A 22,431-nucleotide genomic window follows, 5' to 3' on the forward strand; every position below is an offset into this window, starting at 1 on the left:
GTCATTTTAGCCGTTTCTTAACTGTATTTATTTCACAGAGTCAGTAGACAGAACAAAGATCCATAATGGATGCTGTGGCATAGAAAAGTTTATAGAAAATGTGAAGCAATCGATCATCATCCTGCACACAAATTGGTTGTGGCATATTTAATCAACATAGTTTGTTTGTTTGTTCTGATAAACATTTTCCAGAGATGGAAAGTTGGGAGATTAATGCGTTTAGACAGCACAGTAAACGGTTATGTAATGTAGAAAAAATGGAAATAGACTTATCGACAACCGGTACCTTTAAGAAAATAAGCAGTTTACGATTTCTGAAAATTAAGGAGACTTTTGTGCCACGCATGAGGGCATAATTCTTTTCTTTCACATTATTCAAAAAAGAAAAAGAAACCTTCCTTAATCAAACACCATATCCAACGGCAAAATAAATAGTTGTTATTCTGAATAAATAGTTGTTCATCGTTCTCAACACATGTAAGCTATAGTGACCTAAAATCGGTGTCATATGTCTCCTACAAACTTCCAGTTGGTACCTGTCACTCAAAATGGTCAAATAGGTCACGTGATCTCTGAACGTCCAGAAGTTATGGACACACTTTGCACAACTGTGGACAGTGCCCATACTTGAATTCTAACCCGTGTACCATATAGTTGTCAGCGCACACAAATGGATAATCTGCCCAATGTACGCAATACCACTTATCTTTCCCATTGTCGCCCATCTGAGAACAGTCCACTGTAAAGATAAGAATTATACACGTGTATGTATAGCAACTGATTTTATAAATTTACATATACAAATTTACTGTAGCTAGTACTTGTATACGTAATATATGTATTTGATAATTGATATTAGTTGTGGCCAAATATGTCAGAGTGAATAGACGAAACAGTCAACAGGTATCAGTAAATTAAATATATGGATCTATCATAAATGAAAACTTTCTGACTGTATTTGATAATGCTCTGTAATATTTAGCCTTTTGGCATGCGATGATACTGTACTACGTCCACCATGCCCTAGCTCAGCGTTGTGCTGAGGTTGTTATGTATGACACACTTTACATATGAAAAACATAACATGGTGAGTCTCGACTCACGTATAAACAATCTTATGTTAAATGCTCACACTGCTCACAGGCGCCAGTGAAGTATTGTGGGCAGTCACAGCCGCAAGTTTTGTAGTTGGGGGTTCCTCCATTTTTACATTCAATCAGCTGTCCGCCACAGGGTAGGTCGCCTTGAGACAAAGGGTGTAAAGTTGACGGAGATTAAATTTCAACTCCAAGTTATTTTCAAATCAGCGGAAGTCATGGGAGAGAGTTTTAATTCTAATTGTTTTTTTTAAAAGCAGATCTCGAAAATATTCATGCATTATGATGACTTGGGTTATGTATAATACTTATAGCAGATACAGCAGAATCTATAATTAAAATAGCAGTAAGTCAGACTCACCACAATTTTCAGGCTGGGCTGCGCATTCTTTGGTAACTGTAACAACGCAAAAATCTATTTATAAATCAGACTAAAGCTCTCAGGCACGCTTGTGTAACACTTTCAAATTTCATCATTATGAGTAGCGCTACAACACAGGTCAAGTTTTATCAGAAAATTAGTGTGATATAGCCATGAAATCAGAAAATGAAATCATGAAATTAAGTGAGAGAGAGAGAGAGAAAGAGAGAGAGAGAGAGAGAAAAGCTTTCCTTCCAATACTGTATACCAACAATAATCAGTTACTCAGTACGTACTACAGAGGTTGTTTCGGCATTCTCCGGTCAGGTCGGAGTTGCTCACACATCCCGAGCAGTTTGTTCCTTGAGTATATGGCGCAACACCGACGTAGTTACCTCTGGAGATAGATATATATATATATATATATATATATATAAGTTAAATACCGAAAACATATATAAATAAATAAGTTAAATATCGAAAACTAGACATTGCTCACACTTAATTGAATCAGCAGGAATCACGAAGAATGAGGCTCAATGAAGATTTTTAAAAATTCGCACCACATTCGAGACAAAATTTTAAATTGACCTTAATTATCGTAAGAGTACCGTTGGAATACTCAGAATGCGCTTGAATTTGCCCGGAATGATGATTGCACCTTCGGCTGTTTTAGCTCTCAAATGCAGTTTAAATGTAGTTGGAAAACTAGGAATATCTATAATGCTGTCAGAAGGCAGTAGGAATATTTAGAATATACTTTGAATGGCGTACTACAGTACTACATCCGAGGCACATTCGAAACATTCTGGCGGGATTTTATACCCTCGTCACACTAGAGGCGGAATGATTAAGAATGGTGTCGAAAATGCAATTCTTTGTGTATTCCAGGTTATTCGAAGAGCATTCTAAAAATTCCAAATATTTATATCCATTCTTGTAGCCGGCTCGAATGTTTTTGTCATGTCAAAAACTTTCGAAGTGCATTCCAAGTGGAAAATTATCGAATGGCATTTGAACAGTATTCTAACTGCACTATGACTGCATTCTAAATATTCTAACGAGATTCCGACAGCATTCGAAATATTGAAACCATGAAAGCCCATTTTTATTTCCCGAGATTCTTGAAACATTCATATTATTTAGCGTAATCCCCGAATAAAGCATACCATGACCCGTAAATGCGGCGTTTTATTCACTTTCCTTCTTGTGGCAATATACAGTGTATGTCCGGTAAATTGTAATTTTCAGGAACTCCGACTCGCGTGATCAATGAGATATGAATAAAGTTGTATTTACTGTGATTTGTGAACGTATGGTGTACTATCTCGTGTACTGTGATCGACCCCCCCCCCCCCCCCCAAGGGAAACCTGTAAGTGATACGAAATGGACAAATTAAACCTCCCACACCCCCTGCAAACGGACTTGCGGAATTATCATCATTACTTTCTTCAACAAAAAAGGAGCAACAATATATATACTCACGCAGGCGAATATCTGCAGACGATATAGTACCACAGGGAAGAACTAGGAAACGGTGATCCCGTGGTGCACTTCTTCATACCACAACCGAGTTTGGTACTGGCAGCCCAGACGACCTAACGGAAAAAAATGAAAGTATTCGTCCACGGATGAATTTCTTCACACCGTCTGATCATATAATGTCACATAATATTGCTAGGGGTAGAAGACAATGTGAACTTACCTAATCGCTGCTATGTCGCATTGTGACTTCATAATGAAGTCTTTGAAAAATTAAGATTTTACCTTTATCTAAACTGACCTGCGTATAGTGTCCACAGCTTTTTCCAGGAGGAGGGTTGCATGAGTTGGAGGACAAATTGTACCACTGTTTCTCATTGTCCCACCTGTCCACGACCTTTACATGTAGTAACGAAGTGAAGGATGAACCAGACAAGTTCTCACCGTACTTCCCGCCTGGTTGGCTGTGGCCCATGCTACAAGTATCTGCCCACGCCTGCGAACTTGCAGCAAGTTCGTCGTCCCACATCTAAAAAAACAGTTGAATTTGTTCTCAGGATGTCCCAAGGCCGCACTGAAGTCTGACTGGTCTGAACTTTCTTAAAAATCCGCCCAACTCATTTCAAGATAATTCGGTAATGGTCCAGTATGTATCAGTGTATCAGTATCACTAATTAGCCATATCTTTCTTGTTGTAAAACATACGCAATAATAATATAAGTCGGACTATCACTGTTTTTTTCTGGGGTCAAAGTAAATGTTAAAGTGGGGACCAATTTTTCTGACTGATTACGTCCGTGACTGAATCGAGTTTTGTTAAGATGTCTGACGTCGATGAAAAAAATTGAGATGGTCCAGATACATTAAATGATCTCCCAAATATCCAATTTGTGTGTGTGTGTGTGTGTGTGTGTGTGCGTGAGTGTGTGCTACGTGCACAGGGTAATTATCAAGGTAGAAAAAATGATAAAACTAAAATTAGCATAAGTTAAGATACCAAATAATTTCATGAACATAGTGCGACCGACCAAAGAAAAGCAGTAGAGAGTGTGTGTATGTACGTGTGCGTGCGCATGTGTGTGTGTATTTTACCATTCTAGTCATCAAGGCAGCGGACGGACTGACTAAACTCCGCCTCAAATTGTGACGGTCAAGCATCTGCTGTTTTTCAGCGTCTGACAATCCATTGTCTCCTCTCTTGACGACAGCGGAAAATGCTTCAATAGTCGAGCGATAACATATAAAATTACACATCGATAAAGTAAGCATTTCCTTCACAAAATAGATATGTGATATTTTACTCCTTAATATTGCAAAAAAAAAGAAAAAAAAAGAGAATATGCCAATACTGAATCTGAATTTAGAAATTAAGTAGAGAGAAAGAAAGAAAGAAAGAAAGAAGATCGTCCCAGAAGACGGCCTCCGTGCGCCCCTGAAGTACACAGATAAATAAAAAGTTGGATCAACTGAAGTCGCTGTGCCACCATGCTAAAATAACATTGATCACGCTGAAGTAGGAGGATGGCAAAACAAAAATAATGTTAAGTATAATAACTTGTTTAACTCGGAATCGAAGTGATTACTTCTACTACCACTACTACCTACTGGTTGTATTAAGCATGGTAGTTAAGTCAAAACGAATACTGGTACGAGCATTATATGTCCATTTTTTGCAATTAAATGTAATAGAGCAAGCTATTTCAAAAATTACGTGCTATTTTCTTAGAGACGCTACCAAAACAACCCCCAAAACTAAAAAAAGGAAAAAAGATAGAGGTATTGAGAACGTTATATTGTTTCTTTCCTCTTTCCTCCCCCCTGCCTTTCTCTCTCTCTCTCTCTCTCTCTCTCTCTCACTCTCACACTCTCTCTTTCTCTCTCTCTTTCTCTCTCTCTCTCACACACACTCTCACACACACTCTCTTTCTCACTCTCTCACTCTCACTCTTTCACTCTCTCTTTCTCACTCTTTCTCACTCTCTCTCACTCTTTCTCTCACTCTTTCTCTCACACTCTCTCTTACTCTCTCTCTCTCTCTCTCTCTCTCTCTCTCATACACACTTTCTCTCTCTCACTCCCTCACTCTCACTCTTTTACCCTCTCTCTCACTCACTCTCTCCCCCCTCTCTCTCTTGCCCCATTCACACTAGCACGTCAAGGCTGACCTCGGTTCTACCGCGGTTAACTAATGTGAACGGGCGACGTAGCTCTGACCGTGGTCGAAATAAACCCAAATCGGGAGGTGGGTATAATCGGAGTAAACTCCTGACCGCGGTCAAGACCGAATGTCTACATATGAAGCGCATGCGCACAAGTGTATCGTCATTTGAGCTCCCGACATGTTTCACAGATTCTAGTAAGAGCGCATGCTGATATTCTACCGCTACTGATCGCTGCCGGTGTCAGTGTGAACGCGGTTTGGACGCGGTTTAGTTGACCGCGGTTTAATCGGAGTAAACTCGACCACGGTTAACGTTCTAATGTGAATGGCCTCTCTCTCTCTCTCTCTCTCTCTCTCTCTCTCTTTAGGGCCTCTATAAAGCATACCCCGCCCTTCAATCTGCTTTCAATCTCTCTGTATATTGTCATTTTCCTCGACAGTTATTCGCATCATCAGGCCAGAAAAAAATTGTAACGGACGTAATAAGAAAAGTAAAATCTTTGCACCATCTGTACTTATCAAGATATCGCTGCGTGTTTGTACATGTAAAACGTTGCCAGTATTAATATGTTTCAATATTACCGTTTTCTGCAATGTATACAAGCATGTCAACTGTGACTTACCCTGTTCAGGCAAAAACGCTAAGGTAAGAATCAGCACTGTTAAAGTCAGCATTTTCTTCTGATAAGCAATTTTTCTAGTATCCGCTTCCGCAATATAGCAAATACAGACACAAAGGGCCTTTTATATATTTAAAGACAGCGGGGATACCCGATTGCTCTATCATATGACGTCGGATATGACGTCACACAGATCGACCAATTATACCACAATTTGTGCACAATTTGCCTCCGTTTTATTTATCAAAGCTGATGTGACATTTCAAAAACAATGGGGACGGGGTCTAAAATGTTGGGAAAAGTGGTTTTAATTTTTTTTTTTTTTTTTTTTTTTTTTTTTTGGTGTACCCCATTTGCACTTTTTTCACTTTTTATATTGGTGTTGTTTCAAATGTTTTTCTTCTACTGTATTATTACATTATATCAATCATTTTATCATCCTGTTACCGCAGGCAGTGTTTTAACACCTAAAAGTCAACAGTAGTGTATCAATTGTTTAACTATGTGTATGTGATATTTATCTCAATGCTCAATGTAGTGCTATGATTTTCATTTAACAATATTGTCACATTTAATGTGTGTGTGTGTGTGTGTTTCAATTTGCACCACGTTTTCTAACTTTTATAAAAGCGGTTAATTAACTGTAGAATGTCATACCAAAAAAAAAATAATAATAATAAAACAGATGAATGTATCACGCCAGTTTAACTGCATGCAGATAGTAAAAAAATCATAAATTGGTAGGCCTACTGATTACCTTCTTTGGCAAAAGTTAGCTTACTTGCCAAAAAAAAAAGGTAAACAGTATACACTCCCTGTACTTGGGGCTTTAAAATATATTTAAAAAATACATGGGTGGCTTTGATGTGGACATTTAATGTCAATTCCGAGAAAAATTCTTGGCTGTGGCTGGAAACTGTTAAATACATAAACATATGTGTAGATCCGCGTATGATGCTCTGCATGCATCTGGACGCTGGCAGAGCAGAGAAGTAAGAGACTCCAGATGGACAGGGTGCAAGAATATTATTTAGAAAAATCTCAAATAGGACATCCATTCCTTCTTCCAACCCCCCTCTCTTAAGCTTTTACGTAAACTTTACAGTACAAACAGGGATAATTAGCACACGTGTAAAGAGTGAAATATTCTTGGGATCTTGCACGGGAAAATAATGGATAATTTAACTTCATTACAAGCCTTTCAACCAACAGTAAAAAATGAGCATACAGGTATGATTATATAGTCGTATCTAACAAGTGAACCACATTTATCGATGAATTAGCAGCAGTAGGCCTAAGTGGCTCGCACCTGTCACCAACGGGGGAAATTGTTCAAAATTGTGAAATTATTTGTAATTATTGGTAATCGAGGAACCCTCAACTCTTAGCACCAGCGCAAGTATACCCTGTACTAGTATCAAACCACAGCCGTCGTGTCACCTTCCTAAATTTTTACCAATCCATACAATGTACATTTTTTCTTGATACAGATCTCTTGCTGATGAAACAGACGAGTGGAATATTGGTAAATAATCCTCCTTTTTTGAGGGGTGGGGGTGACATTGGATAAGTTGCACATATTTTCATAGTGATATTTTAGGTAATACTCATATACCTATATAAGTGGTTCTTTGGAGAGTAGATGTATGTTTCCATGTTTTGATAATGGAGGGGTAATAACGACCTGGGGTTCACAAGTGTTTAAAAGACCAAAAAACAGTGAATTTTATTTATTCAATTTCGACTTTGAATTAAATTCAGTGTCCATTCGTGTACTTTGGCATTTGTTGCAAGGTGATGGTGTCTTATATATGTTGTTTGGTGGAGCCTAAAAAAACCTGCAGTGCAGAAACCACCAAATAGACCAATCACAGACAAACGTAGTGCTGTGAGAAAAATAAGTGATTTGTGATAAAATTGTGGGAAAAATTAGTGACTGTTTACATGTACAAACAGAGGGGTGCACGTGTTCAAGTACTTCCGGTAAAAAAAGTAGCTTTGCAACAGTATAGTTTTGTGCCATTTGTGAGTTGTCCATGAGAATGAGAAATGTTTCACCAAGTAATTTTGTTCATGCAGTTTTGCAGGCATTTCTTAGTATGGTCGTCAATGGAAAATATTTGGTGGTTTCTGACCTTCTTTCATCTCTGCCTTCGACACCGAAGTTTTCGGCACGCGTAGTTTTCGCCAGTGGTTAATGACTTCCGCTCCGCCATTGGGCCAGATTGCTCTCTTATCACACCTAACACATTGCACGGCTGCTGCAGGATCTGAGAATGGTCTCTAGCAAATTTGTTGAGTCTACCCAATTGTCTGGTTTAAAAGTCTTATGCTGATTTTATTTCAAAATGTAGTGAGTGTACGCGTTGTATGTAGTGGGTGTATAAGACAGGCGTTCATATCAGTCAAGGGGATACTTCGGTTTCTGAAAAAAGTCACACCAATGTTCCCCTCTTGGAATTAGGATTTTGACTAAGCTAATTTATGGAACTAAACCATACCAAATGGCACCGTTCGCCATCTAAAATACACAAAGTTTTCGGGGCCCTTCAGTGGGCCCCGAACCCCACGCCAACCCTTTGTCTCTATTGAGGCAATACCAAAGCTTTTGTTTGTTCTCGTGTAAAGTTCCAAAATACATGAAAATAAATTCATAATGTTCTCGTCGTTTTTATTCTTTTCCATTTCAGAAAGCATACCCTGACTTTCTTGTTTTCAACCTTGTCTCAAAAAATTTCAAAATATTCAAGTCATTTTGGCTGTTTCTTCACCGTATTTATTTCACAGAGTAGACAGAGCAGAGAGCCATAATGGATGATGTGACATAGCAAAGCTTTAGAAAATGTGAACCAATCGCTCATCATCTTGCACACAATTTGGTTGTGGCATATTTAATTAACATAGTTTGTTTGCTTGTTCTGCTAAACATTTTTCAGAGATGGAAAGTTGGGAGGTTAATGTGTTTAGACAGCACAGTAAACGGTTATGTAAAGTAAAAAAAATGGAAACACCCTCACGACAGCCGGTAGCTTTAAAAAAAAATAACCAGTTTACTTTTTCTGAAAATTGAAGAGACTTTTAGGGTCACGCTTGAAGGCATATTTCTTTTCTTTCACATCATTCAAGAAAGAAAAAGAAACCTTTCTTAATCACCATATCCAACGGCAAAATAAATAGTTCTTATTCTGAATAAATAGTTGTTCATCGTTCTCATCACATGTCAGCTATAGTGACCTAAAATCGGTGTCATATGTCTCCTACAATCTTCCAGTTGGTACCAGTCACTCAAAATGGTCAAATAGGTCACGTGATCTCTGAACGTACGGAAGTTAAGGACACAAATTGCACAACTGTGGACAGCTCCCGTACTTGACTACTGCCCCGTTGACTTTCATGTTGTCTGCGCAAGTATTTGGATTATCTGCCCACTGGCTGCAATACCACTTATCTTTCCCATTGTCGCCCATCTGAGCACAGTCATCTGTAAAGATAAGAGTTATACACATGTATGTATCGCAACTGATTCTGTAAATGTACATATACAAATTTACTTTAGCTAGCACTTGTATACGTAATATATGTATTTGATAATTGATATTAGTTGTGGCCAAGTCTGTGAACAGAGTGAACAGACGAAACAGTCAACCAGTAAGGTACCAGTAAATTAAATATCTGGATCTATCATAAATGAAAATTTCTGATTGTATTTGATAATGTTTTGTAATATTTAGCCTTTTGGCATGCGATGATACTGTACTACATCCAATATGCAATAGCGTTGTGCTGAGGTTGTTATGTATGTCACACTATACATATAAAAAAACATAACCGTGGTATTTTGTAAGTCTCGACTCACGTATAACAATCTTATGTTAAATACTCACACTGCTCACAGGTGGCGCCAGTGAAGTATTGTGCGCAGTCACAGCCGCAAGTTTCGTAGTTGGGGGTTCCTCCATTTTTGCAATCAAACAGCTGTCCGCCACAGGGCTGCTCGCCTGCAGACAAAGGGTGTAGACTTGACGGGATTAAATTTCAACACCAAGTTATTTTCAAATCAGTGGGAGTCATGGGAGAGACTTTTAATTCTAATTGTTTTTTAAAAGCACATCTTGAAAATATTCATGCATTTTGATGACTTGGTTTATTCTGCATACTAATAGCAGATACAGAAAATTTTATGATTAGAATAGCAGTGAGGCAAACTTACGACAGTGATCAGGGTGGGTTGAGCATTCCTCTCTGGTAACTGTAACAACCAAAATCATTGTGTATAATCCGACTAAAGCTCTCAGGCACGCTTTCGGCACATTGTGTAGAAATTTCACAGTTTGAAATTTCATTATTATGAGTAACGCTACAACACACGTCAACTTTTATCAGAAAATTAGTGTGATATTGCCATGAAATCATAAAATGTACAAGAGAGAGAGAGAGAAAGTTTTCCTTCCAATACTGTATACCAACAATAATCAGTTACTCAGTACGTACGACAGAGTTTGTTTCGGCATTCTCCGGTCAAGTCGGAGTTGCTCACACATCCCGAGCAGCTTGTTCCTTGAGTATAGGGCGCACTGCCCTTCACGTTACCTCTGGAGATATAAATATATATAAATGAATAAATAAGTAAAATACCGAAAACTAGAGATTCATACAGCACGTGGTCAACCGCCAACACGTTAATTACAATATGGGGCACACATTATATATTTTTTACGAAAGTTGTTCCTGGAATCACTCCTTGCCCTCTAGTGCATGTAAAACTGCCTATCTTGTAAATTTCATCATGGTTTGTAAAGCATTTTGATATCTAGTCCATAAATCAATGCCGATGCTAACGTAATGATCTATTATTTAACAATCTGATTTCCCTGATGGTCCCATGGGCTATTTTCGTTACCCGCGAAAGCCCATTTCTTATTTCCCGAGATGCGTGAAACGTTCATATTATTTAGCCTGATTCGTGAATTAAGGGCATCCCATGACCTTTGAATGCGGCGATTTATCCTCTTTGCTTCTTGTGGCAAAATGCCCGGTAATTTGTGATTTTCAGGACTTCCGACTCGCGTGATCAATGAGATATGAATAAAGTTCGGGCGGATTGAGGCCGTCTTCTGGGTCTTCCGGAAGACGGTCAGATTTTCAAGTTTATATTGACGGGCATCAACTTTTTCTGTCGGAAGACGGTCAGAATTGGAGGATGGATCAACAAAGATAATTTGGAAAACTGATAGCTCTGGATCCGCCCCTGTTAAAGTTTTATTTACTGTGATTTGTGAATTTATGGTGCTATGGTGCTTTTTCTCGTGAATTGTGATCACACAAACCCCTCCCCAAGAAAAACCCAGTCCCTTTTTAACGAACCTTCCAGGGGGTTCTTGTCTGAAAAAGTGATAGGGCAAAGGACAAATTAAGCCGCCCACACCCCATCATTACTTGCTTCAACAAAAAAGGAGCAAGAAGATAATTAAAAGCGCCAGGCTGTTTTTTTTTTTTTTTTTTTTCCATACTCACGCAGGCGAATATCTGCAGACGACATAGTACCACGTGGAAGAACTAGGAAACGGCGATCCCGTGGTGCACTTCTTCATACCACAACCGAGTTTGTTACTGGCAGCCCAGACGACCTAAAGGGAAAGAGAAAGTATTCGTTCACGGATGAATTTCTTCACACCGTCTGATCATATAATGCCACATAATATTGCTAGGGGTAGAAGAAAATGTGAACTTACCTAATCGCTGCAATGTCGTATTTTGACTTCATAATGACGTCTTTGAAAAACTAACTTTTTTCTTTATCTAAACTGACCTGCGTATAGTGTCCACAGTTTTTATTAGGAGGAGGATTGCATGAGTTGGAGGACAACGTGTACCACTGTTTCTCATTGTCCCAGTCGTCCACGGCGGCAGTTGCTCCCGGAGGAGCGGTGGAAGCATACAAGTTCTCACCATAATTCCCGCTGCTGTGGCCGTAGTTACAGCCATTCGCCCACGCCTGTGCACCTGCAGCAAGTCCGTCGTCCCACATCTGAAAAAAACAAAAAACAAAAACAAACAAACAAAAAAAAAAAAAAACAATTGAATTTCTTCTCAGGGTGTCCCAAGGCCGCACTGAAGTCTGACTGGTCTTAACTTTCTTTAAAATCCGCCCAACTCATTTCAAGATAATTCGGTAATGGCCCAGTATGTATCAGTGTATCAGTATCACTAATTAGCCATATCTTTCTTGTTGTAAAACATACGCAATAATAAAATTAGTCGGACTATCACTGTTTTTTTCTGGGGTCAAAGTAAATGTTAAAGTGGGGACCATTTTTTCTGACTGATTACGTCCGTGACTGAATCGAGTTTTGTTAAGATGTCTGACATCGATGAAAAAAATTGAGATGGTCTAGATACATTAAATGATCTCCCAAATATCCAATTTGTGTGTGTGTGTGTGTGTGTGTGTGTGTGTGTGCGTGCGAGCATGAGTGTGTGCTACGTGCACAGGGTAATTATCAAGGTAGAAAAAATAATAAAACTAAAATTAGCATAAGTTAAGATACCAAATAATTTCCTGAACATAGTGCGACCGACCAAAGAAAAGCAGTAGAGAGTGTGTGTATGTACGTGTGCGTGCGCATGCGTGTGTGTATTTTACCATTCTAGTCATCAAGGCAGCGGACGGACTGACTAAACTCCGCCTCAAATTGTGACGGTCAAGCATCTGCTGTTTTTCAGCGTCTGACAATCCATTGTCTCCTCTCTTGACGACAGCGGAAAATGCTTCAATAGTCGAGCAATAACATATAAAATTACACATCGATAAAGTAAGCATTTCCTTCACAAAATAGATATGTGATATTTTACTCCTTAATATTGCAAAAAAAAAAAGAAAAAAAGAGAATATGCCAATACTGAATCTGAATTGAGAAATTAAGTAGAGAGAAAGAAAGAAAGAAAGAAGATCGTCCCAGAAGACGGCCTCCGTGCGCCCCTGAAGTACACAGATAAATAAAAAGCTGGATCAACTGAAGTCGCTGTGCCACCATGCTAAAATAACATTGATCACGCTGAAGTAGGAGGATGGCAAAACAAAAATAATGTTAAGTATAATAACTTGTTTAACTCGAAATCGAAGTGATTACTTCTACTACCACTACTACCTACTGGTTGTATTAAGCATGGTAGTTAAGTCAAAACGAATACTGGTACGAGCATTATATGTCCATTTTTTGCAATTAAATGTAATAGCGCAAGCTATTTCAAAAATTACGTGCTATTTTCTTAGAGACGCTACCAAAACAACCCCCAAAACTAAAAAAAAGGAAAAAAAGATAGAGGTATTGAGAACGTTATATTGTTGCTTTCCTCTTTCCTCCCCCCTGCCTTTCTCTCACTCTCTCTCTCTCTCTCTTTCTCTCTCTCTCTCTCTCTCACACACACACACTCTCACACTCTCTCTTTCTCTCTCTCTTTCTCTCTCTCTCTCTCTCACACTCTCACACACACTCTCTTTCTCACTCTCACTCTTTCACTCTCTCTTTCTCACTCTTTCTCACTCTTTCTCTCACTCTTTCTCTCACACTCTCTCTTACTCTCTCTCTCTCTCTCTCTTTCTCATACACACTCTCTCTCTCTCTCACTCCCTCACTCTCACTCTTTCACCCTCTCTCTCACTCACTCTCTCCCCCCTCTCTCTCTTGCCCCATTCACACTAGCACGTCAAGGCTGACCTCGGTTCTACCGCGGTTAACTAATGTGAACGGGCGACGTAGCTCTGACCGTGGTCGAAATAAACCCAAATCGGGAGGTGGGTATAATCGGAGTAAACTCCTGACCGCGGTCAAGACCGCATGTCTACATATGAAGCGCATGCGCACAAGTGTATCGTCATTTGAGCTCCCGACATGTTTCACAGATTCTAGTAAGAGCGCATGCTGATATTCTACCGCTACTGATCGCTGCCGGTGTCAGTGTGAACGCGGTTTGGACGCGGTTTAGTTGACTGCGGTTTAATCGGAGTAAACTCGACCACGGTTAACGTTCTAATGTGAATGGCCTCTCTCTCTCTCTTAAGGGCATCTATAAAGCATACCCCGCCCTTCAATCTGCTTTCAATCTCTCTGTATATTGTCATTTTCCTCGACAGTTATTCGCATCATCAGGCCAGAAAAAAATTGTAACGGACGTAATAAGAAAAGTAAAAACTTTGCACCATCTGTACATATCAAGATATCGCTGCGTGTTTGTACATGTAAAACGTTGCCAGTATTAATATGTTTCAATATTACCGTTTTCTGCAATGTATACAAGCATGTCAACTGTGACTTACCCTGTTCAGGCAAAAACGCTAAGGTAAGAATCAGCACTGTTAAAGTCAGCATTTTCTTCTGATAAGCAATTATTCTAGTGTCCGCTTCCGCAATGTGCAAATACAGACACAAAGGGCCTTTTATATATTTAAAGACAGCGGAGATACCCGGTTGCTCTATCATATAGCGTCGGATATGACGTCACACAGATCGACCAATTATACCACAATTTGTGCACAATTTGCCTCCGTTTTATTTATCAAAGCTGATGTGACATTTCAAAAACAATGGGGACGGGGTCTAAAATGTTGGGAAAAGTGGTTTTGATTTTTTTTTTTTTTTTTTTTTTTGGTGTACCCCATTTGCACTTTTTGCACTTTTTATATTGGTGTTGTTTCAAATGTTTTTCTTCTACTGTATAATTACATTATATCAATCATTTTATCATCCAGTTACCGCAGGCAGTGTTTTAACACCTAAAAGTCAACAGTAGTGTATCAATTGTTTAACTATGTGTATGTGATATTTATCTCAATGCTCAATGTAGTGCTATGATTTTCATTTAACAATATTGTCACATTTAATGTGTGTGTGTGTGTGTTTCAATTTGCACCACGTTTTCTAACTTTTATAAAAAGCGGTTAATTAACTGTAGAATGTCATACCAAAAAAAAAATAATAATAATAAAACAGATGAATGTATCACGCCAGTTTAACTGCATGCAGATAGTAAAAAAATCATAAATTGGTAGACATACTGATTACCTTTTTTTGGCAAAAGTTAGCTTACTTGCCAAAAAAAAAAAAGGTAAACAGTATACACTCCCTGTACTTGGGGCTTTAAAATATATTTAAAAAATACATGGGTGGCTTTGATGTGGACATTTAATGTCAATTCCGAGAAAAATTCTTTGCTGAGGCTGGAAACTGTTAAATACATAAACATATGTGAAGATCCGCGAATGATGCTCTGCATGCATTTGGACGCTGGCAGAGCAGAGAAGTAAGAAACTCCAGATGGACAGGGTGCAAGAATAATTGTTCGATATCACCTAATTAAGATTTCAAAAATATTATTTAGAAAAATCTCAGGGAGGACATCCATTCCTTCTTCCAACCCCCCTCTCTTAAGCTTTTACGTAAACTGTACAGTACAAACAGGGATAATTAGCACACGTGTAAAGAGTGACATATTCATGTGATCTTGCACGGGAAAATAATGGATAATTTAACTTCATTACAAGCCTTTTAACCAACAGTAAAAAATGAGCATACAGGTATAATTATATAGTCGTATCTAACATGTGAATCACATTTATCGATGAATTAGCAGCAGTAGGCCTAAGTGGCTCGCACCTGTCACCAACGGGGGAAATTGTTCAAAATTGTGAAATTATTTGTAATTATTGGTAATCGAGGAACCCTCAACTCTTAGCACCAGCGCTAGTATACCCTGTACTAGTATCAAACCACAGCCGTCGTGTCACCTTCCTAAATTTTTACCAATCCATGCAATGTACATTTTTCTTGATACAGATCTCTTGCTGATGAAACAGACGAGTGGAATATTGGTAAATAATCCTCCTTTTTTGAGGGGTGGGGGTGACATTGGATAAGTTGCACATATTTTCATAGTGATATTTTCGGTAATACTCATATACCTATATAAGTGGTTCTTTGGAGGAGTAGATGTATGTTTCCATGTTTTGATAATGGAGGGGTAATAACGACCTGGGGTTCACAAGTGTTTAAAAGACCAAAAAACAGTGAATTTTATTTATTCAATTTCGACTTTGAATTAAATTCAATGTCCATTCGTGTACTTTGGCATTTGTTGCAAGGTGATGGTGTCTTATAGGCCTATATGTTGTTTGGTGGAGCCTAGAAAAAACCTGCAGTGCAGAAACCACCAAATAGACCAATCACAGACAAGCGTAGTGCTGTGAGAAAAATAAGTGATTTGTGATAAAATTGTGGGAAAAATTAGTGACTGTTTACATGTACAAACAGAGGGGTGCACGTGTTCAAGTACTTCCGGTAAAAAGTAGCTTTGCAACAGTATAGTTTTGTGCCATTTGTGTGCTATCCAAAGGGGATGAGAAATGTTTCACCAAGTGATTTTGTTCATGCAGTTTTGCAGGCATTTCTTAGTATGGTCGTCAATGGAAAATATTTGGTGGTTTCTGTCCTCCTTTCATCTCTGCCTTCGACACCAAAGTTTTCGGCACGCGTAGTTTTCGCCAGTGGTTAATGACTTCCGCTCCGCATGCGCAGTTAATATAGAGGGCCAGATTGCTCTCTTATCACACCTAACACATTGCACGGCTGCTGCAGGATCTGAGAATGGTCTCTAGCAAATTTGTTGAGTCTACCCAATTGTCTGGTTTAAAAGTCTTATGCTGCTTTTATTTAAAAATGTAGTGAGTGTACGCGTTGTATGTAGTGGGTGTATAAGACAGGCGTTCATATCAGTCAAGGGGATACTTCGGTTTCTGAAAAAAGGTAACACCAATGTTCCCCTCTTGGAATTAGGATTTTGACTAAGCTAATTTATGGAACTAAACCGTACCAAATGGCACCGTTCGCCATCTAAAATACACAAAGTTTTCGGGGCCCTTCTGTGGGCCCCGAACCCCACGCCAACCCTTTGCTTTTATTGAGGCAATACCAAAGTTTTTGTTTGTTCTCATGTAAAGTTCCAAAATACATGGAAATAAATTCATAATGTTCTCGTTGTTTTTATTCTTTTCCATTTCAGAAAGTATACCCTGACTTTCATGTTTTCAACCTTGTCTCAAAAAATTTCAATATATTCAAGTCATTTTAGCCGTTTCTTAATTAACCGTATTTATTTCACAGAGTAGACAGAGCAGAGAGCCATAATGGATGATGTGACATAGCAAAGCTTTAGAAAATGTGAACCAATCGATTATCATCCTGCACACAATTTGGTTGTGGCATATTTAATTAACATTGTTTGCTTGTTCTGCTAAACATTTTTCAGAAATGGAAAGTTAGGAGGTTAATGTGTTTAGACAGCACAGTAAACGGTTATATAAAGTAGAGAAATGGAAACACCCTCACGACAGCCGGTAGCTTAAAAAAAATAACCAGTTTACCATTTCTGAAGATTGAGGAGACTTTTGGGTCACGCTTGAATGCATATTCCTTTTCTTTCACATTATTCAAAAAAGAAAAAGAAACCTTCCTTAATCAATCACCATATCCAACGGCAAAATAAATAGTTCTTATTCTGAATAAATAGTTTATCATCGTGGTCAACACATGTCAGCTATAGTGACCTAAAATAGGCGTCATATGTCTTCTACAAACTTCCAGTTGGTACCAGTCACTCAAAATGGTCAAATAGGTCACGTGATCTCTAAACGTCCGGAAGTTATGGACACACTTTGCACATCTGTGGACAGCTCCCATACCTGACTACTGCCCCATTTACTATCATGTTGTCTGTGCAAGCACCTGGATTATCTGTCCAATATAAACAATACCACTTATCTTTCCCATTGTCGCCCATCTGAGAACAGTCCACTGTAAAGATAAGAGCTATACACATGTATGTATCGCAACTAATTTTATAAATGTACATATACAAATTTACTGTAGCTAGTACTTGTATACGTAATATCTATATGTACTTGATAAATGATATTAGTTGTGGCCAAGTCTGTCAGAGTGAACAGACGAAACAGTCAACAGGTATCAGTAAATTAAATATCTGGATCTACCGGTATAATAAATGAAATTTTTCCGACTGTATTTGATAATGTTCTGTAATATTTAGCCTTTTGGCATGCGATGATACTGTACTACGTCCACCATGCACTAGATCAGCGTTGTGCTGAGGTTGTTATGTATAACACACTTTACATATAAAAAACATAACCGTGGTAAGTCTCGACTCACGCATAACAATTTTATGTTAAATACTCACACTGCTCACAGGTGGCGCCAGTGAAGAATTGTGGGCAGTCACAGCCGCAAGTTTTGTAGTTGCGGGTTCCTCCATTTTTACATTCAATCAGCTGTCCGCCACAGGCTAGGTCGCCTTGAGACAAAGGGTGTAGAGTTGACGGGATTAAATTTCAACTCCAACCTATTTTCAAATCAGTTGGAGTCATGGGAGTGAGTTTTAATTCTAATTGTGTTTTTTTTAAGCAGATCTTGAAAATATTCATGCATTATGATGCCTTGGGTGATGTTGAATACTTATAGCAGATACAGCAGAATCTATAATTAAAATAGCAGTAAGTCAGACTCACCACAATTTTCGGGCTGGGCTGCGCATTCTTTGGTAACTGTAACAACGCAAAAATCTATTTATAAATCAGACTAAAGCTCTCAGGCACGCTTGTGTAACACTTTCAAATTTCATCATTATGAGTAGCGCTACAACACAGGTCAAGTTTTATCAGAAAATTAGTGTGATATAGCCATGAAATCAGAAAATGAAATCATGAAATTAAGTGAGAGAGAGAAAGAGAGAGGCAGAGAGAGAGAGAGAAAAGCTTTCCTTCCAATACTGTGTACCAACAATAATCAGTTTCTCAGTACGTACTACAGAGGTTGTTTCGGCATTCTCCGGTCAGGTCGGAGTTGCTCACGCATCCCGAGCAGTTTGTTCCTTGAGTATATGGCGCAACACCGACGTAGTTACCTCTGGAGATATAAACATATATAAATAAATAAGTTAAATATCGAAAACTAGACATTGCTAATACCCCCGTCACACTTAATTGGAATCAGCAGGAATCAAGAAGAATGAGGCTCAATGAAGAATTTTAAAAATTCGCACCACATTCGGGAAAAAAATTTAAATTCACCTTAATTATTGTAAGAGCACCGTTGGAATACTCAGAATGCGCTTGAATTCGCCTGGAATGATGAGTACACCTTCGGCTGTTTAGCTCTCAAATGCAGTTCAAACGTAGTTGGAAAACTAGGAATATCTATAATGCTGTCAGAAGGCAGTAAGAATATAAAGAATATACTTTGAATGGCGTACTACAGTAGTGTAGTTCGATTGCTGGCAAAATTAATATTTCACCTCATCCGAGGCAAATTCAAAACATTCTGGCGGGATTTTATACCCTCGTCACACTAGAGGCGGAATGATTAAGAATGGTGTCGAAAATGCAATTGTTTGTGCATTTCCAGGTTATTCGTCCCATTCTTGTGGCCGGCTCGAATGTTTTTGTCATGTCAAAAACTTTCGAAATGCATTCCAAGTGGAAAATTATCGAATGGCATTTGAACAGTATTCTAACTGCACTATGACTGCATTCTAAATATTCTAACGGCATTCCGACAGCATTCGAAACATTGAAACCATGAAAGCCCATAATATGAAACGTTCATATTATTTAGCCTGATTCGTGAATTAGGCATCCCATAACCTGCGAATGCGGCGATTTATTCTCTATCCTTCTTGGGGCAATATGCCCGGTAAATTGTGATTTTCAGGAACTCCGACTCGCGTGATCAATGAGATATGAATAAAGTTTTATTTACTGTGATTTGTGAACGTATGGTATACTATCTCGTGAACTGTGATTCCCCCCCCCCCCCCCCCCCAAGAGAAACCTGTAAGTTGTACGAAATGGGTAAATTAAACCTCCCACACCCCCTGTAAACGGACCTCCGGAATTATTATCATTACTTGCTTCAACAAAAAAGGAGCAAGAAGATAATGAAAAACGCCAGGCTGTCTTTTCATACTCACGCAGGCGAATATCTGCAGACGACATAGTACCACGAGGTGCACTTCTTCATACCACAACCGAGTTTGGTACTGGCAGCCCAGACGACCTAATGGAAAAAAATGAAAGTATTCGTTCACGGATGAATTTCTTCACACCGTCTGATCATATAATTTCACAAAAAATTGCTAGGGGTAGTAGAAAAAGTGTACTTACCTAACCGCTGCTGTGTCGCATTGTGACTTCATAATGACGTCCTTGAAAAACTAAGTTTTTTTTTCTCTATCTTAACTGACCTGCGTATAGTGTCCACAGCTTTTACCAGGAGGAGGATTGCATGTGTTGGAGGACAAGGTGTACCATTGTTTCTCTTCGTCCCAGGCGTCCACGGCCTTATATGGTCCCGGAGGGTAGGAGGAACCAAACAGGTTCTCACCGTACTTCCCGCCGGTGTTGCTGTGGCCCATGTTGCAGCTATCTGCCCACGCCTGCGAACTTGCAGCAAGTTCGTCGTCCCACATCTAAAAAAAACAGTTGAATTTATTCTCAGAGTGTCCCAAGGCCGCACTGAAGTCTGACTGGTCTTAACTTTCTTAAAAATCCGCCCAACTCATTTCAAGATAATTCGGTAATGGTCCAGTATGTATCAGTGTATCAGTATCACTAATTAGCCATATCTTTCTTGTTGTAAAACATACGCAATAATAAAATTAGTCGGACTATCACTGTTTTTTCTGGGGTCAAAGTAAATATTAAAGTGGGGATCAATTTTTCTGACTGATTATGTCTGTGACTGAATCGAGTTTTGTTAAGATGTCTGACGTCGATGAAAAAAATTGAGATGGTCTAGATACATTAAATGATCTCCCAAATATCCAATGTGTGTGTGTGTGAGTGTGTGTGTGTGTGTGTATGTGCGTGTGAGTGTGTGCTACGTGCACAGGGTAATTATCAAGGTAGAAAAAATGATGAAACTAAAATTAGCATAAGTTAAGATACCAAATAATTTCCTGAACATAGTGCGACCGACCAAAGAAAAGCAGTAGAGAGTGTGTGTATGTACGTGTGCGTGCGCATGCGTGTGTGTATTTTACCATTCTAGTCATCAAGGCAGCGGACGGACTGACTAAACTCCGCCTCAAATTGTGACGGTCAAGCATCTGCTGTTTTTCAGCGTCTGACAATCCATTGTCTCCTCTCTTGACGACAGCGGAAAATGCTTCAATAGTCGAGCAATAACATATAAAATTACACATCGATAAAGTAAGCATTTCCTTCAAAAAATAGATATGTGATATTTTACTCCTTAATATTGCAAAAAAAAAAAAGAAAAAAGAAAGAAAGAATATGCCAATACTGAATCTGAATTTAGAAATTAAGTATAGAGAAAGAAAGAAAGAAGATCGTCCTAGAAGACGGCCTCCGTGCGCCCCTGAAGTACACAGATAAATAAAAAGTTGGATCAACTGAAGTCGCTGTGCCACCATGCTAAAATAACATTGATCACGCTGAAGTAGGAGGATGGCAAAACAAAAATAATGTTAAGTATAATAACTTGTTTAACTCGGAATCGAAGTGATTACTTCTACTACCACTACTACCTACTGGTTGTATTAAGCATGGCAGTTAAGTCAAAACGAATACTGGTACGAGCATTATATGTCTATTTTTTTGCAATTAAATGTAATAGAGCAAGCTATTTCAAAAATTACGTGCTATTTTCATAGAGACTCTTGCCAGTATCCAACATGTGGACACCTACCAAAACAACCCCCAAAACCAAAAAAAAAAAAAAGGAAAAAGATAGAGGTATATCTCTGTCTCTCTCTTTCTCTCTCACACACACACTCTCACACTCTCTCTTTCTCTCTCTCTTTCTCTCATTCTCTCTCACACACACTCTCACACACACTCTCACTCTCTCACTCTCACTCTTTCACTCTCTCTCTCACACTCACTCTTTCTCTCACACTCTCTCTTTCTCTCTCCCTCTCTTTCTCTCTCTCTCTCTCTCTGACTCTTTCTCTCTCTCACTCTCTCGCTCTCTCACTCACACTCTCTCACTCTCTTCCCCCCTCTCTCTCTCTCTTTAGGGCATCTATAAAGCATACCCCCCCCCTTCAATCTGCTTTCAATCTCTCTGGATATTGTCATTTTCCTCGACAGTTATTCGCATCCTCAGGCCAGAAAAAAATGTAACGGACGTAATAAGAAAAGTAAAATCTTTGCACCATCTGTACTTATCAAGATATCGCTGCGTGTTTGTACATGTAAAACGTTGCCAGTATTAATATATTTCAATATTACCGTTTTCTGCAATGTATACAAGCATGTCAACTGTGACTTACACTGTTCAGGCAAAAACGCTAAGGTAAGAATCAGCACTGTTAAAGTCAGCATTTTCTTCTGATAAGCAATTTTTCTAGTGTCCGCCTCCGCAATGTGCAAATACAGACACAAAGGGCCTTTTATATATTTAAAGACAGCCGGGATACCCGGTTGCTCTATCATATAGCGTCGGATATGACGTCACACAGATCGACCAATTATACCACAATTTATGCACAATTTGCCTCCGTTTTATTTATCAAAGCTGATGTGACATTTTAAAAACAATGGGGACGGGGTCTAAAATGTTGGGAAAAGTGGTTTTAATTTTTTTTTTTTTTGGTATACCCCATTTGCACTTTTTATA

General features: G+C 38.8%; 3 protein-coding genes across 5 annotated transcripts; all 3 read right to left on the reverse strand.

The window, feature by feature from the left end:
* On the reverse strand, positions 1-6,173 carry LOC147759745 (uncharacterized). 2 transcript variants are annotated; one of them, XM_086996056.1, is made up of 8 exons: positions 5,726-6,163; positions 4,034-4,158; positions 3,243-3,470; positions 2,945-3,057; positions 1,755-1,855; positions 1,459-1,494; positions 1,133-1,243; positions 1-739 (listed from the first exon to the last, which is right to left on the reverse strand). In XM_086996056.1, the coding sequence occupies exons 1-8, from the start codon at positions 5,775-5,777 to the stop codon at positions 588-590; spliced, it is 918 nt and encodes a 305-aa protein (XP_086852182.1). In that variant the 5' UTR covers positions 5,778-6,163; the 3' UTR covers positions 1-587. The 2 variants fall into 2 exon arrangements, with proteins under 2 accessions (XP_086852182.1, XP_086852183.1); XM_086996057.1 differs by having other exon boundaries at positions 593-739; positions 1,104-1,243; positions 5,726-6,173.
* Positions 6,174-8,395: 2,222 nt separating this feature from the next.
* Positions 8,396-22,163, reverse strand: LOC106171866 (cysteine-rich venom protein ophanin-like). Of its 2 annotated transcripts, none has more exons than XM_086996055.1 (8): positions 22,085-22,163; positions 20,831-20,955; positions 20,033-20,257; positions 11,237-11,349; positions 10,214-10,314; positions 9,933-9,971; positions 9,607-9,720; positions 8,396-9,203 (listed from the first exon to the last, which is right to left on the reverse strand). In XM_086996055.1, exons 1-8 carry the CDS (start codon positions 22,134-22,136, stop codon positions 9,052-9,054), a joined length of 921 nt encoding a protein of 306 aa, XP_086852181.1. In that variant the 5' UTR covers positions 22,137-22,163; the 3' UTR covers positions 8,396-9,051. The 2 variants fall into 2 exon arrangements, with proteins under 2 accessions (XP_086852181.1, XP_086852180.1); XM_086996054.1 differs by lacking the exons at positions 20,033-20,257; positions 20,831-20,955; positions 22,085-22,163 and adding exons at positions 11,532-11,750; positions 12,366-12,490; positions 14,040-14,196.
* LOC147759746 (cysteine-rich venom protein Mr30-like) lies at positions 16,761-19,887 on the reverse strand. The gene is made up of 5 exons (XM_086996059.1): positions 19,760-19,887; positions 18,596-18,696; positions 18,300-18,335; positions 17,972-18,085; positions 16,761-17,568 (listed from the first exon to the last, which is right to left on the reverse strand). Exons 1-5 carry the CDS (start codon positions 19,807-19,809, stop codon positions 17,417-17,419), a joined length of 453 nt encoding a protein of 150 aa, XP_086852185.1. The 5' UTR covers positions 19,810-19,887; the 3' UTR covers positions 16,761-17,416.
* Positions 22,164-22,431: the final 268 nt, after the last annotated feature.

This window comes from Lingula anatina, chromosome 9 (assembly GCF_051362555.1).
Source record: "Lingula anatina isolate TDL-2025a chromosome 9, LinAna3.0, whole genome shotgun sequence".
In the NCBI taxonomy this organism is placed as follows: Eukaryota; Metazoa; Brachiopoda; class Lingulata; order Lingulida; family Lingulidae; genus Lingula; species Lingula anatina.